General features: G+C 41.0%; 1 protein-coding gene and 1 long non-coding RNA gene across 6 annotated transcripts in view; one reads left to right on the top strand and one right to left on the bottom strand.

Moving 5' to 3' along the window:
- Positions 1-584: 584 nt before the first annotated feature.
- perm1a (PPARGC1 and ESRR induced regulator, muscle 1a) overlaps positions 585-15,234 on the bottom strand; it is a 52,710-nt gene continuing 38,060 nt past the window's right edge. The window contains exons 1-6 of one of the 5 annotated variants that reach the window (XM_019350260.2): positions 15,091-15,203; positions 7,459-7,594; positions 6,993-7,182; positions 2,903-6,604; positions 1,528-1,644; positions 585-1,361 (exon numbers count right to left, since the gene is read on the bottom strand). In XM_019350260.2, coding sequence (XP_019205805.1) covers positions 1,231-1,361; positions 1,528-1,644; positions 2,903-6,581 — 3,927 coding nt within the window. In that variant the 5' untranslated portion in view covers positions 6,582-6,604; positions 6,993-7,182; positions 7,459-7,594; positions 15,091-15,203 and the 3' untranslated portion in view covers positions 585-1,230. Of the gene's footprint in view, positions 1,362-1,527; positions 1,645-2,086; positions 6,605-6,992; positions 7,183-7,458; positions 7,595-14,969; positions 15,204-15,234 lie in introns of those variants that run through there. The other 4 variants (XM_025901938.1, XM_019350261.2, XM_025901939.1 and 1 more) reach the window with 4 other exon arrangements.
- LOC109196278 (uncharacterized) overlaps positions 15,024-15,234 on the top strand; it is a 48,815-nt gene continuing 48,604 nt past the window's right edge. Inside the window, exon 1 of the long non-coding RNA XR_002057820.2 lies at positions 15,024-15,161. This is a non-coding gene — a long non-coding RNA (uncharacterized LOC109196278). The remainder of the gene's footprint in view (positions 15,162-15,234) is intronic.

Raw genomic sequence — 15,234 nt, forward strand, 5'->3', positions numbered from 1 at the left:
ACTCTGAAAGATCCACAGAAAGCCTGAAGAACTGTTACTCGAGATCGTGTTAAAAATTACAACAAGTGTTAGGGTTACTTTGTACGGATATTTTTACATGCACATTTGTGTTCATCCATTTGTAGTGTTACACAGTAAAATGCTGTTTGTGGCTGCATGTATGTGACCTTTTTAAAAGGATGTTTTTCATTCTGATTAGAGACACGCTGAGCTGTTTGTGTATGAAATAGTTCAGAAATGGTGCATTTGTAATTTTATTTAGCAAATCAAGAGAACTTTGAAACACCTATGGTCCAGTGTTGCCACCTGCTGGAGACAACGTCTTGACAGAGTGTTCTTTGAATACCAACAATACTGAACTTTAAACTCTTTAAATTTAAACATTATATTAAAATATATTCTTCCATATAAGCTTAGTCTCATATTTCTGTACTGACTTATCTGCAATATTTTGTTCATTCAAGGGAAAAAGACATTGTAAATCACACAGCTGGGTCCAGTAACATGAGTTTATGTCGCCATCTAGTGTTTAGAAAGGTTTGAGTGCACGTCTGCTTTTTCAATAACACACACAGCACACAGCCTTAAATACACTGTTTACTTTAGTTCAACTGAAAAGCATCATTGCCATTATCATCAACATACACAGCTCAGTGCAACCTATATGACAACAGTATACAGATCTCTGTCATTAACATAAAATACTATTAACATAATATATAATATACATATAACTGATACTGGCACAGAATGCTGTCCCCCTTAAATAAATTATGCCTCTGAATGGGAGCGGTTACAGTAGCAAATCTGTAAAATACAATAACTGTGAGTAAGAATATTTTAAAGATTGGTTGATTTAAATAGAAGCATCTGCTACAAAAAGTCATGTAATGGAAACAAGTTTCTGTAAATTTCTCCTGAATCTCTACAGTAATCCACTTATCACTTATCAGCTCCAAGCTTGCTTCGCACATACTTATGCATCTGATTTTTCTGAAGCCTTCTTTCAGTCAGATGAACTTGCCTCATCTTGCCTTTGGTCGTTTCATTTTTTTTTCTGAACACTTTCGGATGTTAAAGTTTCACTCAAGTCAAATAACTGCTATTAAAATAAACACTTTCTCTGGAAAGCTCAGTGAGACGTAAGATCAGTAATCACAGTGCAAACGTGTTACAACAATCCGCCACTGACTTTTTGGAAAAAAATGGATCACTTCAGCCTCGACGTATTTAGAGGCTGAGAGTTGAAGGAGCAGGCAGCGCCCTGTGGTGCAGTTTCGTCTCACTGCCGGCCGCCTCCGCTTTGACGTACTTACGCAAATATCGAATGGCTGACAGGGCACTTACATTGGCCAGCAGAACTGTGTGGAAAATATAAGGGAAAAAGTGAGTAATCCTGTTGCTAAAGTTCAAGTTTCAATGTGTCATGACTTTAAGAGCAATCACTTAATAAGAATTGTTTTGTAATTTCAGTCTTTAAAGAGGAAATTTTCTGTAGTATTAAACACGCTGATGCTGCACACGTACCAGCCTTCCAAGCATCTCCGACTTGTGGATTTGCAGTCTTCAGCACCCACGAGGCAAACGCAATGCAAACCAGACACATGTCTGACTGTTTGAGCGGCAGGAACGGGGCATCCAACCCTTCAAAGACAGAAATGTCTTGAGTGGGTAAGCTGTTCATGGAAATGCAATACACAAGAAGGGAACAACCATGTACAGAGAAATCCATTTGTGTTTGGCAGCTGTAAATAAACTCCCACCAAGTTTGGCCTTTCTCTGCTGTCACACAGTGCCCCGGTAAACCCCTAAACACCTGCAGACAGTTTACTTCTAGGAGTATATAAGGCTGCTTGATGCAACTGGTTTGTGAGTATTTGTGACCTTGAAGATAACCCTCATGCGTAAGCAAAAGAGCTCAGATATCATATCAGTAGCATATTAATTAAATGCATTGGAGAGATTTACACATAAAGACTCATAAATAAATATGAGGTAATTTAATTTCCTTCACAACCAAACACAATTACAGCCGGCTTAGAGCTCAGATATGACGCTCATTGAGTGAAGTCAACTTATCACGTACTACCATTCCCCTTGGGTTCACTCCCGCATGCCTGCAGTCCAGTACGGATCATGTGACAGCTGAGGAAAGAGAATCTGTCCCAGTCAGGACTGTAACAGCTGACCGAGCAGTGGACATGTCCAACATTACAGTCATCCACATGTGAGGAAAACAAAAAAAGAGCTTAACTAAACCTGATTTAATGCAAAATATTACAGCAATCAATAAATACAAGTCTATTAGTTTTGGCTTTTTGTCTGGAGGCCTCACAGAGATGCAATCTGTTGCACAGGTTCATACAGTTAGAGCAGTCTTCATCTTGCTCTTAGAATCATCTCATTTAAATTATGGCTGAGTTTAAGCGTGCCACTCCAAGATAATGTAACACAGAATGTTTTTCACTTTTCCATTGAGGCTGGAGTGGAGAACAATATCTGGTCCAGCATACTGTAGTTGATGTGTTCAGAAGACAACTAGGCTCCTTTCACCTCCTCTGGGCTGTGTTTTCTGCGCCGTTCAGGAGATTTTGGCTGATCATTTCAATTCAGACCCCTATCTGATATGTGGATATTTTTAAAATCAGATGGGTTCCTTGGCTTAAGCTTGGAGAACATAAATGATGAATGAGGGGAAAAAAGGCATCTTGTGTGTGGACTTGGGACTTTTAGTGATGATGCTACTGAGATCTCGTCTCTTTACTTTTTTCAATCAAACCAATCAAAACTGTTACGTCTGAAATCCAGGATACATACTGATTCGACCACTGCACATTGCAATCTTATAGCCTAACGCATTTCCACGGTTACTGTGTGCATCGTTGCGTTAAAGTGGACTTACTTGGATTTGAAACGGCCGTCTGCAGGTCTTTGTATCTGAAAGGCTGCTGTGCTAGTTGGCTGAATACCCTGTCCTCAAAGTGGTAGAGCAGTGGATCAGGAAACATCACGTCTTCATTTCCCAGTGCATTTAGAGAAGAAACTGTCCTTGCATGAGAACTGCCCCTTTGCCTCGCAGGTACGAGAGAAAGAGAGTTCGACGCCTGGTTTTGGACTGTAGATGCTAAAAAATTTATGTTCCTAAAGGAGAATGTTGTTTTCCAGAAGAAGTTTTGTCTGAAGTCTTTCTCTGCAAAGAAATCATCATACATGTCTTTAGAAATATGAGACGAGCTCGCCTTGCGGCTGAACCTGGTCACCACCCTGACAGGACCGGTGTTATCCTCTTCATCGGATTCTGCACATGACTCGTCAGATGAGGAGGATGAGGCAAAGAAATAATCATAAGCTTCCGGGAACTGGAAGTTTCTGTTAGATGAGCGAGAGCTGGAAAAGATAGGAACCGGCTTGTCTTTGGTCTCATCTTCAGTTGCGATGAGCGGATAGAAGAAGCTTTCTGTGTCGAACTCAGAGAAAAAATGATCATACGTTTCAGGGACTGAATTCCCGTCATTGTAGAAGGTGGTTAAGTTATCTGCAGCTGGTTGGCTGGGAGCAGTTTGTTTCCCTCCCAAGAAGTACTGAAATATATCTATGAGAGAGATGCTGTAACTGTCTGTCAGAGAGGAAGGCGGAGGATCTGTGCCTTTGTCTTGCTTAGGCAAAACATAGTCTGCTTTCTGAGATTCTCCTTCATCTACTGTTTGTAAAGTTTTACATTTCTGCGTGTGGCTGAATGACTCAGACTCGAGTGCGCGCAAGTTGTGCACGCTGATATTTTTGGAAATCTTTCGGAGGCACTTTTCAGCCTTTTCTGAGAGGAAAGGTCGAGAAGTGTCACTCACAGATGTCAGCATCACATTTTCCGGGTAAATATCAGCACTTTGGCTCACGTGGGCTGATTCACTCTCCCATAAAACACTTCGTGAAGGGGAAAAATTGGCCGCGCTATTAGGATTGAAACATGATTCTACAGCATCGGGGAAACCGGAGGCGTCCTCGGCCGTTTGCTCGGGTGTGGACTTGTCTATTTGAGTAAAAAAGCCCGAATCTGCCATCTCCTCGTTTTCCTGTAACGGTGGGAGGGAGCTGGGTGGAGCAGCTTTGCTGATCATTCTCAAACCCAGAATGTCATTTATTGTCAGCTTCTCCATCTCACTCCAAAAGGAAGACATAGCAAACACTGGATTCAGCACCCGTTCAGGTTTACATTCAGCTTCAGGTACCAAGATGGCATCTTCTGCTTTTCCCAACAAATCGCACACTGAGTCTGGGCTGCTTTTGAGTCCACATTTCTCATCCCCCTTTTTTCCTCCTTGACCTCCAGACTCTTGCTCACTGACAGATGAACAGAAACTTAGCGACATGTCTGTGATATTTCCATTCGACAGTGACTCTGTGTTCAGAGTACAGCAGGATGATACATTTGTGATATCTGAAAGACTTGTTGGTACATCTTCAGACACGGCTGATTTGGTTTCTGCCCGACTCTTGCTTGTTATCTGTGATGCATCTAGTGCTTCTGTGCTTTTCTCTGAAATATCTAATTCGGGTGAGGTGTGAACCTCAAGAAGACGCTCTGTTTGCTGTGCTACAGTATTCACACCTATACAGGGTGAACTTTTAGACAGAAAGCTTTCATCGGGCGAGGGATTAAAACTATCAGATGTAAATTGAGCGCTGATAACTTTGCAGGCAGAAGCTTTTAATTGCAGAGGTTTTGTGAGCAAACCTTTTAAAGTTGAGGCTGCTGGTGGAGAATAGTCGGTGTTTGCCGTTGTGGCGCTATATTGGTCTGTGTTGTGAAACTCCATTTCCAGCTGTTGTTGGGGCTCAGCCTCACTGTGACACAGTGTGGGCTCGTCCCCGCCAGAATTTCCAGCCTCCACAGCCAGGACTGACTTAGCGGCGGGTCGTCTGTCATTTTGGCCGACTTCCACAGAAGTAGCATTTGACTCTGAGCTCGATAAAACACTATGAGTTACTGCTTTGACCTCTACAGCAGATGTTAGATTCTGTTCATTTTCAGGTGAAGTGACGGAGTGAAGCCCCTCAGCTTTTATGTCCCGGCTCTGACTTTCCATTCCCATGTCTTGTTTACCAGTTTCACCTACTGTCATTAAAACTGGCAGTTTAGGATACATTTTCAGTCCAGCTGATTTTTCTTCCTGCGACTTGCTGCAAACCTCAGCGTTTGTTGGCACAGTAGCACTGCTGATTGGTGCAGACGTTACACTGTCATCAGTTTGACTCAGTGTGGTCGCTGAGCTATTGTTTACTAAATTATTGTCGGATGTATCTGTACTCCTCCTCTGCCTGACCACGCTCTCTGACAAATATTGGTGCTGACTATCACATGGAGGATTAGAGGATATAATCACCGGGAAACTGCTGCTGGTCATTGAATATGGCGTTAAAAGAGATGCGAGATTTTTCTGTGGTTCGTTTAAATAAAACGACTTGATATCCTCAGAAAAACAGAGACCTGTTTCTGCTTTTGACGCGCACTGCTCCTCCTCCGAGTCACTCGGCTTGACTAAAACCTGCTTCTCGTATCCGTGCCCACCTTCGCCTTGCTCCACACTGAGCCGTCTCTTCTTTCTCCTCTTCCTCTTCATGGAAGCAGACGGAGATTCTTGGATCACTGCTTTGTTTGAACATCCTGTGTCTGACTGTGAAACAATAGGGGTTTGCTCTTCCTGCCATTTAATATTTGCCATGTCCAAATCACTGGCTAAATCAGTGGCACACTTTTTACAGAGGTGTTTCAACAATTCTTCCTGTTTAAAGTCATGTAGAAGTGCGCATGTTTGCACCTTATAGCTGTTTGGTGTCGTCACCGAGCAGACGGCCGTGCCCAGTGAGTCACGATTCCACTGCTGTACCTCGCTGACTCTGGGTTCTTTGCAGGCTTCCTCCCTGATGAATAACTCAGTTTCAGTTGATTTGTTGGTGTTGAATACTGAGTTACTGGCTGCATGTTGCAAGGAAATGCTGGGCTCAGAGTGCACTTTTCTCAGTGTGTTTGTCTTTCTGATGGTGTCGACAGGCCTCTCGGTCTCTTTGCCAACTGCGGTTTCACCCCTGGCAGGCAGAAAGTTTAACTTTTGGATGTTTTTTGGCAGTGCACCTCTACTGGCCTGCTGCCCATCGCTGCACCGCTCCTTCTCTTGTATTGCCTCACTGTTTTTTCCAAAGTTCACTCGCCTTGGCTCAGGCTCTGTCAGACTTTTCAGCCTTTCAAAAAACATATTGACAGACTGCAGGTGGATATCCTCCTCGCTGCCCGAGAGGACGCTCTCCATCCCTCCTATGCCGTGTTTGCTGAGGTAGTGTTCCACAGGAGAGCCCTCACAGAGTGGGGGCCCATCGATGGGGCGGTCAGTCTCAGAAAACCCTGTGGTTAGATCGACTCTCTGAGCCCTCATGGCCAGAACAGACCCTGTGTCATCAATGTCACTCATCCCCGAATCTTCGAGACCTGCTAGCGATGGAGGAAGCAGATTACACTCCTCGCACTCAGCAAAGAAGCACTCCCAGTCACGGTCACAGATTTCCACACTATATTCAAATTCTTCCATTTTGCTTCAACTTCCAACAAAACCTGCAAAATCAAATAAAAGAGCTGTCAGGTAAAACCCATTAAAAGCAAACACATTTGTTATCAGGTAATATTAGCACTTAGAGATCTTCTCAGGATGACTAGCAAACTCTCAAATCAACTCAATAATAAAGCTGCTCATAAAAATACAAGGATATGAATTTTAAGTGCGCATCATTTTTAATTCACAATTTAAATTGCAATAAAAATCATATAACTAAAATGCCACAACTTACATCTCTAGCAATGTAATATAAGTAGCATATAATGTAGCGTAATATAATCTTTTAATTTCATAATTCCGTGAAATTAAAATGAAAGCAAATAGAATTCAAATGTTTATGTATTTTAGCTGTTTTGTTGCACTTTTACATCCAAACATGGTTCCTACCTGTCCTGCTTCAAGCTGTCCTGCTCTACAGGAGATGAAGGTCAAGGAAGTCTCTGCAGCACCATGCTGTACGTCCTCTGGTAGGTGTTCTTGCATGTGAGCATGCGACAAGGCAAGCCCCATGATCTGATATATATAGAGCGGTGCTTCTGATCACGTAATACACGCAGTGTTCTCACAGCCGCCATCTCTAACAGAGGTATAACATTTCTGAACTTTAAATAGATTCTGCCCTGGCAAACTGCTAATCTGCTTTTAGAGTAGCCTTAATGTTACTGTTGTTTAATTAGCTGAAAAACTCTTGGCATATTTAATTAAAGCTACGTATGTTTTATAATTCAATCCTGACATTTGATCAAATAAGTGTGCTTAAACCTCAGCAAGTAGCCACAGAGGCTAGCAGCTCTAAAAGAGGTCCCTCAGCAGATATGGGTGTCATGGGAGGTGTGTGTCAGTCAGCTGATACCTCACTGTTGTGACATCATGGGGTGACAGCGGATATGAAACTTTCCCATGCAATGTTTCCAGCTAAGGCAGGAGAGCCAGATAGACAGACGGAAGAAAGTGGGGCAACTTGTACGTCATTTGTGACTCTTCTGAGGCTGAAAATCAGAAATATAAAGAAGAAAATAAGATTGCTTCATCTTAGGGAATTAAAACATATATAAAGATGTTTAAGAAAATAAATAAAGGTGCTTTATTGTTTTTAAAAACAATGCCAAAGGATAAAAATTAAATTTAGTGAAAAAATATACAGACCAATCCATACACTGATTAATTTCAATTTAAATAGTCTTAATAAATAATTAGGTGTTACATACAAGCACATGTGTGTGTTCAGGTCATTTATTGTCCGTCACGTTATGGCATATTAATATAAACTGTTCATCTGATCATTGATGTAAATATCTAATCAGCCAATCACATGGCAGCATCTAAATGCATTTAAACATGTAGACATAACAACAGCAACAGCAGCAACATGCAAACACAGCATACACAGAAGAGCATCTCTGAATCAAACTTTGAAGCAGATGAGCTACAGCAGCAGAAGACCACACCAGGTGTCACTCCTCCCAACTAAGAACAGGAACTTGAGAGTACAACTCACACAGGTTCACCAAAATTGGAGAAGATTGGACAAATGTTGTCTGCTCTCACGAGTCTCGATTTCTGCCGCAACACTCAGATGGTGGTTTCAGAGCTCGGCATAAACAACATGAAAGCATGGATGCATCATGCATCGTGTTAACAGTTTAGACTGGCAGCAGTGATGTGATAGTGTGGGGGAAACTTTCATGCTTTAAACTCAACATCCTGTCTGAGTATTATTGTTGATCATGTCCATCCTTTTGTGACTGCAGTGTACTCATCTTCTGACATCTCATAAAGCTCAGATCATCTCAAACTGGTTTCTTGAACATGACAGAGAGTTCACTGTATTCAAATGGCCTCCACAGTCACCACATCTCAATCCAATAGCGCACTTTTGGGATGTGCTGGGCTGTATGATGCTGGTACATCAATATAACCCAAAGTCTGTGAGGAATGTTAGCGGGACATTAAGTAACCAGATACTTCCTGTTTCCTTCTGATAAGAGAATTTTTAATTATGAGACCTCAATTAGCTTATTGAAATTTAGCAATACAGTTAAATTAGAGACTGTAAGCAGTCCTTATGTCATTAAATAATTTACACTTCAATCTTTGTTTTAACCTCACCTGTCTAATAGTGATGACATGTTCTGTTTCCTTTGTCGCGATTTTTTGTGTGTTCCTCGTTCTGTTGCCATATGAAAGCAAAAGGAAAGTCCAACACAAAGCCTATTTCTTCTTTGCAGTGTTTTAGATGGGTTTATTTGCATCGTGTAATCATTTGGTTTGGAGGGCGTCTTTAGGGTGATTAACTTTGAGTGAATGTTAATTGTCAGTAAGAGTTTGCCTAATTCTGCTCAACAGGCATTTGCTGGTGTCTTATGCTTTACTACCATACAACACAGGGCAGGACGACACTATGAAATATTTTAAGTGAAATTTTTATTGGAATTTTAGCGAATGAACATTTTCTCAGACTTTATTTAGAGCTCTTAGAGTGTTTTCTTAGTGCTCATATTAAACTTAAGTCACGCAGACTGGGCAGCGCATAAATCTAACTTAAGACTGTAAGAGTGTGAGAGCTGATTTTTCCATTTAAATTTCCAATAAAATGGTTGGATTTCAGATTTTTTACTTATGTGTGATGATGGAATCTTTCTGTATACCTACCTGCTTGTATTTTTCAGTAATTCATTCATTAACCCTCGAAGGTCTAAGATGTCATCTGTGACCCTAGGTAACTGAAATATTTGATTTAATTTGATATTTCTTAACCAAAGAAGTCTGTTCTGACAAAAATTAAAAAAAAGTCTGTCCCTCTTTTCGCCAGTATGTTAGTCTACACCAGGGCTGTCAAACTCATTTTACATTGTGGGCCACATACAATTCACTTTGATCTTAAGAATGTGGGACCAGTGAAAATCCCCTTTCTGTCAGTGTAAAGAAGTTAAACTAAACATTTAATCCCTCAAATTTTTTAATATAATATTTTTTTTCTTACATTTTCAGTTTTTCTACATAATAAAGAAACGTTGCTGTAACAAAAAGAAGAAATCTGTCAGCATGACTCTTTGGGCTTAAGGTGTAAGAAATAAATGTCTAAAATTACAGAAAATTTTTGCAACTCATTGCTCAGACTCTCCTGTAATTAAAAAACATTTGATTTAATTCACAGAATTCTGAAATCTACTACTGTAAAAAACAAACACATAAACAAAAACAGAATTACTTTGGTACAGTAACTTTTCTCTAATTTAACTGTTTATCTGTTACTTAATTACATTAGTGTAGCATGAATGGCCGTGGGGGAGGCCTTCATCGGTAGAAAGGTTGTAAAACTTTAGAAAATAAGGTTAAAGTCTAAAGTCTATGCCCTCTCCCACATTTACAAAACAGTCCCGCGATTCTGGCCCTCGGGCCTTATGTTTTACACCCCTGCTTTATACGATCAGCCTCTTCAGACAGCTTTCCAGTTCGCACTCCTTGTGTTTTCTTTCCTAGTTTGCATTCCAAATATCTTTTCCAGGTTTGTATTTTCTTGTGTTGTCTTTTATTGTTCCCTTGTGCTTTTTGATCATTCTCCTCATGAATCTTTATCTGACTGTCTGCATGTGTACATCGATTCCTGGATCAAACATTTGCTTTTTGAACTCTTTATCTGACTTCTGTGTCCAGTGTTTGAATCCTCTCCTTCTGCGAAATCACCTTTTGGTTCATATTAAAGTCCTAGTATTAGCATTCCATTAACAAAGGCTTCTTCCACAACAAAGGGGCTTTACAACTGGAACTATAAATATTTAGGTCATTAATGGGAAGAGACAGGGGGAAATGGCAGAGAAAGAAGGAAGGGGGGGGGGGGGGGGGGGGATGAGGAAGGCTAAATAAGTAAAAGATTAGGGCAGGGAGGGAGTGGGAGAAAAAAAGGATGTAAGTGACTTCATTGATGGTGTTGATTTACAGTACCTTACTAATTAATGTAAGGCACTGTAAAGTTTATGTTTCAGTAATTCCACCAAGCTTTCTAACTGAAATTATATTTTTAACACTAAAATATAATTATTTCTGTTATCCATGAATTTTTAAATATACTGTTTTAGAAAAATCCAAAAATTGCAAAGCACATTAGTATTTTTCGATTATGATGCCAAATTACAGTTATTTATTTGGTTGTAGTGGTTGAATGGTGTGCTTGATTAAAATCTCAGAGCGCCAGCTCAAATTTGGGTATGAAAACAAAAATAAGAGCACCGTTTTTAGTTTTACACACATCACTGACAGATTTCTAAAATATTTGTGTTTGGTTGTTGCCAAACTGCTAAAAAGGCGAGGATGTCTTATCTGAGGACGCCCTGAGCCTTTGTTTACAGCTATCAGCAGGACTCAGTAATAACAATGTGATTACGGGAACATCCTTGCTGTCAAAATATTCCCAGCACTAAAAGATACCAAGATAACCGATCAGGTCCGATCTCATTATCTGCTGTTAATCTCAGATTAACAGATGTTGAATGTAACCTTATTGCAGCTGAATGTACTGACTAATGATGACAAGTCTTTACTGATAATTTAGAAAAAGAACAACTCCCAAATGATTTTTCTCTCCCTGTCAGTATCGCTAGGAATAAACAAGCCGTCACAATACACCCAGGCATAACATTATGACCACCTGTCTAATATTGTGTTGGTTCCTCTTTTGCTGCCAAAATAGTCCTGACCCGTGGAGGCATGGACTCCACTAGACCCCTAGGTCTGGGGTGTGCTGGGGTCTGTGGCCCCAAGATATTAGCAACAGATCCTTTAAGTCCTGTAAGATGTGAGGTGGGGCCTCTGTGGATCGGACTTGTTTGTCCAGCACATTCCACAGAATCTCGATTGGATTGAAATCTGAGGAATTTGGAGGCCAAGCCAAAGCCTCAAACTCATTGTTGTGCTCCACAAACTATTTGTGGCATTATCCTGGGTGCATTATCCTGCTGAAAGACGCCATCAGGGAATACTGTTACTATGAAACAGGTCTTAAGAAAGGTAGGTGGTTTATTTCAAAGTAACATCCATATAGATGGCAGGACCAAAAGTGTCCCAGCAGAGCACTGTCCAAAGCATCACACTCATCCTTTAGTGCATTCTGGTGCCAGGTGTTCCCCAGGTAAATGACCCACACAAATGCCCATGTGCCCATTGTTGGTGCTTTCAGTGATGTACAGGGGTCAGCATGGACACCCTGACTGGTCTGCAGCTATTCAGTCCCGTATACAAAAACTGTGATGCTCTGTGTATTCTGACACCTTTCTTTGAGAACCAGTATAAACTTTTTTCATCAGTTTGAGCTACAGTAGTTCATCTGTTGGATTGGAAACACAGGCCAGCCTTCAGTCCCCACGTGCATCATTGAGCCTTGGCCTCCAATGACCTTGTCGCTACTTTACTACTTTTCTTTCCTTGGATCACTTTTGATAGATGCTGAACACTGCAGACTGGGAACACCACACAACAGCTGCAGTTTTGGAAATGTTTTGATCCAGTTGTTTAGCTATTCCAATGTGTTCCTTGTCAAACCCATTCAAATCCTTACACTTTTTTCTGCTTCTAACACATTAACTTTGAGGACAAACTGTTCAATAGCTCCCTGATATAGTCCACTGACTAACAGGTGCCATGATGAAGAGATAATCAGTGTTATTCACTTCACCTGCCAGTGGTCGTAATGTTATACCTGATCATTTTATTTGTATATGTAGCAATCAGAATTGATGTCCGAAGGCCAAAAAATGCCAAACAGATTTACTTTCACAAGTGGACCATTATAGCGAAGGCTATAATGGTCCACTTGATAGTCAAAATCTATTAGAACTTTATTGGGATTTTTTATTTTGGATTATTACAACCGTAACGGACGAGGCTGGTGGACAGAGAAGAAAAAACAGAAAGAAAGACAGTGAAGTTGGGGGAAAGGTTAACAGAAAGAGAGGGAGAGAAAAATAGAGGAGAAGAAGAGGGACAGAGGGAGAGGGGAAAAAAACCCACTGGGAAACCACAGTAACAACCAATATATGCATGCAACAGCACATAGTACTAATAATACAAGATATTTTTGGATCAGCAGCAGCCCAAGATACTGTGTGTCTGTGTGACCTAGACAAAAATTTACACACAGACATAAGCATGCATTCCCATCCTCATGCACACAAACACTCACACACACACACCCCCAACTTAGAGATGCACAGAAATGGATGCTATGCACACACTCACACTCCCCATACACACTCTATACTACCAGGTCCAGGCACCAATAAACCTCATTGGGGCACAGGCACCAGAGGTGAGGCTGCCCCAATCAGGTTGTGGTTGCACAGCTCAATTGCAGGTTAAGCTGTCATTATATGCTCGAAGAAGTAAAAATTTAGAACAGTTATTTCTCTTGTAAAAGCACACATCTGCCAGGTTTCCCTCACAGTGTCACTCTCCACTGAGATGTTTTTACCTCACACTTTCACAGGGTGGAACTGCAGCCTTTATTTACCTAATTTTCATTGCTATAGATATTTATGAGAAAACAGAGCCTCTAATTAGCCAAACCACAGCCTGGGCTGCATGCCCAAGAGGCTCCTCTCAATTCATCAGCCTCAATAAAGGGAGACAAGCTTGGGCCTGAGTGGCTACTGCACCTGGGGCAGCGGGGCTGCCACGGGTGGGATTCTGTTTCCATCAACAGGATTAAGCTCTTATGAGTCCGTTTATGGAGCTGAGACTGGGATCCGCTCGGGCTGTTTCACAGCTACTAATGTGACAGAATTTCACCCTAATTGTTTACCATGTCAGGCTCGGCAATTCAGCATTAATTAAACAAAGCCCAGTAAAAAACACATTCATCACCAGCTCAGTGACATGGTGTTTAAACAGAGAGCAGTTTCTGTATGGTCCTGTTACCAAGCATCCTTGGCTGGGGGCACCTTTTGTGTCAAAAAGGGGTGCAAAGTCTTAATTATAGCAAAGGGTAGAAGACAGAAAATAGCAGACAAAGACTTGTATTTTGCATCACTGGAGACTCTTTAGGAAGTGTACAGACTGTTTGTACCACACAGGTTGATGTAGAGTCCGATTAAAACCAATATGAAACTACAGACTGTTTACGCTATGTGGGCATAAAAGAATCAATTACCAACAAGCAGATGGTGCTTGTAATTGTAAAAAAACAAGGCACCCCTTACTTCTTTATATTCTGCTATTAAAATAGGAAATAGGCGCATGGGCAGACATCCATATTTGGTATAACAGTCTGATTAAACAGGCTGTTTTCATTCCTGGAAAAAAAAGAACACAGATACGTTTTGAATGTGCAGAAAGTGTTGAACAACAGAAGAATTCTTGCAGAAAGCATATCGGCCATCATGGCCCAGGGGGCAGATACATGAAAATAAGATCATTTGTCATTGATTTGAACAGACACATGCTGGTTTAAAGAGATTACTCACATGAAACACAGAAGTAGCCTGAAAGCTGCTAACTGAAAGATCTGCCTCTCACGCCTCACAGAAAAGTAAACCACACCTGTGCTTGCGCTCACTCAGCATGACAGGATGAAAGGAGAAAAGCATCACAGAACAGCAGGCAGCCTCAATGCATTCTGTGCTGAACAGTTACCTTACAGAAACAAAGACGTTTCCACAATGTGTCGATACAGAAGTATAAGCTGGCATATCCCCACTCACTTCCACTGCTCAACATCTGGAATGTGTAATCCCCACCCCACCCTAAAAAGGTTCCCCTCCCCACACCCCACATTCATGTTTTTAAAAAAAGGCAGATTGCTTGATAAATAACACAGGCACCACTTTAGGCTTGAATCTACATTTTCTATTGGAACTCTTATCTTTTTTCTTTTTTTTCTTTTATTTTTAACGTTTTATACTTTTACTTTGAATTTAGTTTATTTCAGCTAGTTGGGTTTGTTCATTTCTGTTTTTTTTTTATGTCTAAAAATGTTCAGTTTAGAGTAGTTATCAAAATATAAGCACCTGTCTCTTGCTGTCATGGATATCTCATGGTCTCAGTAAACATTTACATCAACGGCCTCCTCAGGCGGAACTTGCTGACACATTAGTTCAAAGTTACCAGTTAAGATTTCTTTCTTTCTTGCTTACTTTCTTTTTTTGAGGTCTAGTTTTTAAATTTTATGTCCGCTAATTAAACTTAATAAACTAAGCTTTTCAAGTCTAATTTGAACTAATTGTAAATGAACCGTAGTTTTCTGAGGAAAAGGAGCAGAGCGTTTGCGTGTTTATCCATAAACAGGAGCCTACTGTAAATAAGGTAATGGACCGTTTCAAAGCACCAGGGGTTAGTCTAGTCCAGCTGTTAGGCTAAAGAGGCCATTGCTACCTGTATCCTCCTGCTGCTGCTGCTGGATGTAGGACTGCCTGCAGGTACTCAGGAGGATTATCATTCGTCCTGACAATGGTGGGATTTGATCAGGAGCACTAACAACACATTACTGGCTCACCTGAAGCGTGAACGGCCGTGTCAGCGCACTGGGGATCATCAAGACTCCTCCGCAGAACCTATGCTCCCCAGGTTAGCCAGATTATATCCATTAATTAATTAGGGTGATTGAAATGACTTTTGTTTGTTTGTTTGTTTTTTAAAG

Source organism: Oreochromis niloticus, linkage group LG20 (assembly GCF_001858045.2).
Source record: "Oreochromis niloticus isolate F11D_XX linkage group LG20, O_niloticus_UMD_NMBU, whole genome shotgun sequence".
In the NCBI taxonomy this organism is placed as follows: Eukaryota; Metazoa; Chordata; class Actinopteri; order Cichliformes; family Cichlidae; genus Oreochromis; species Oreochromis niloticus.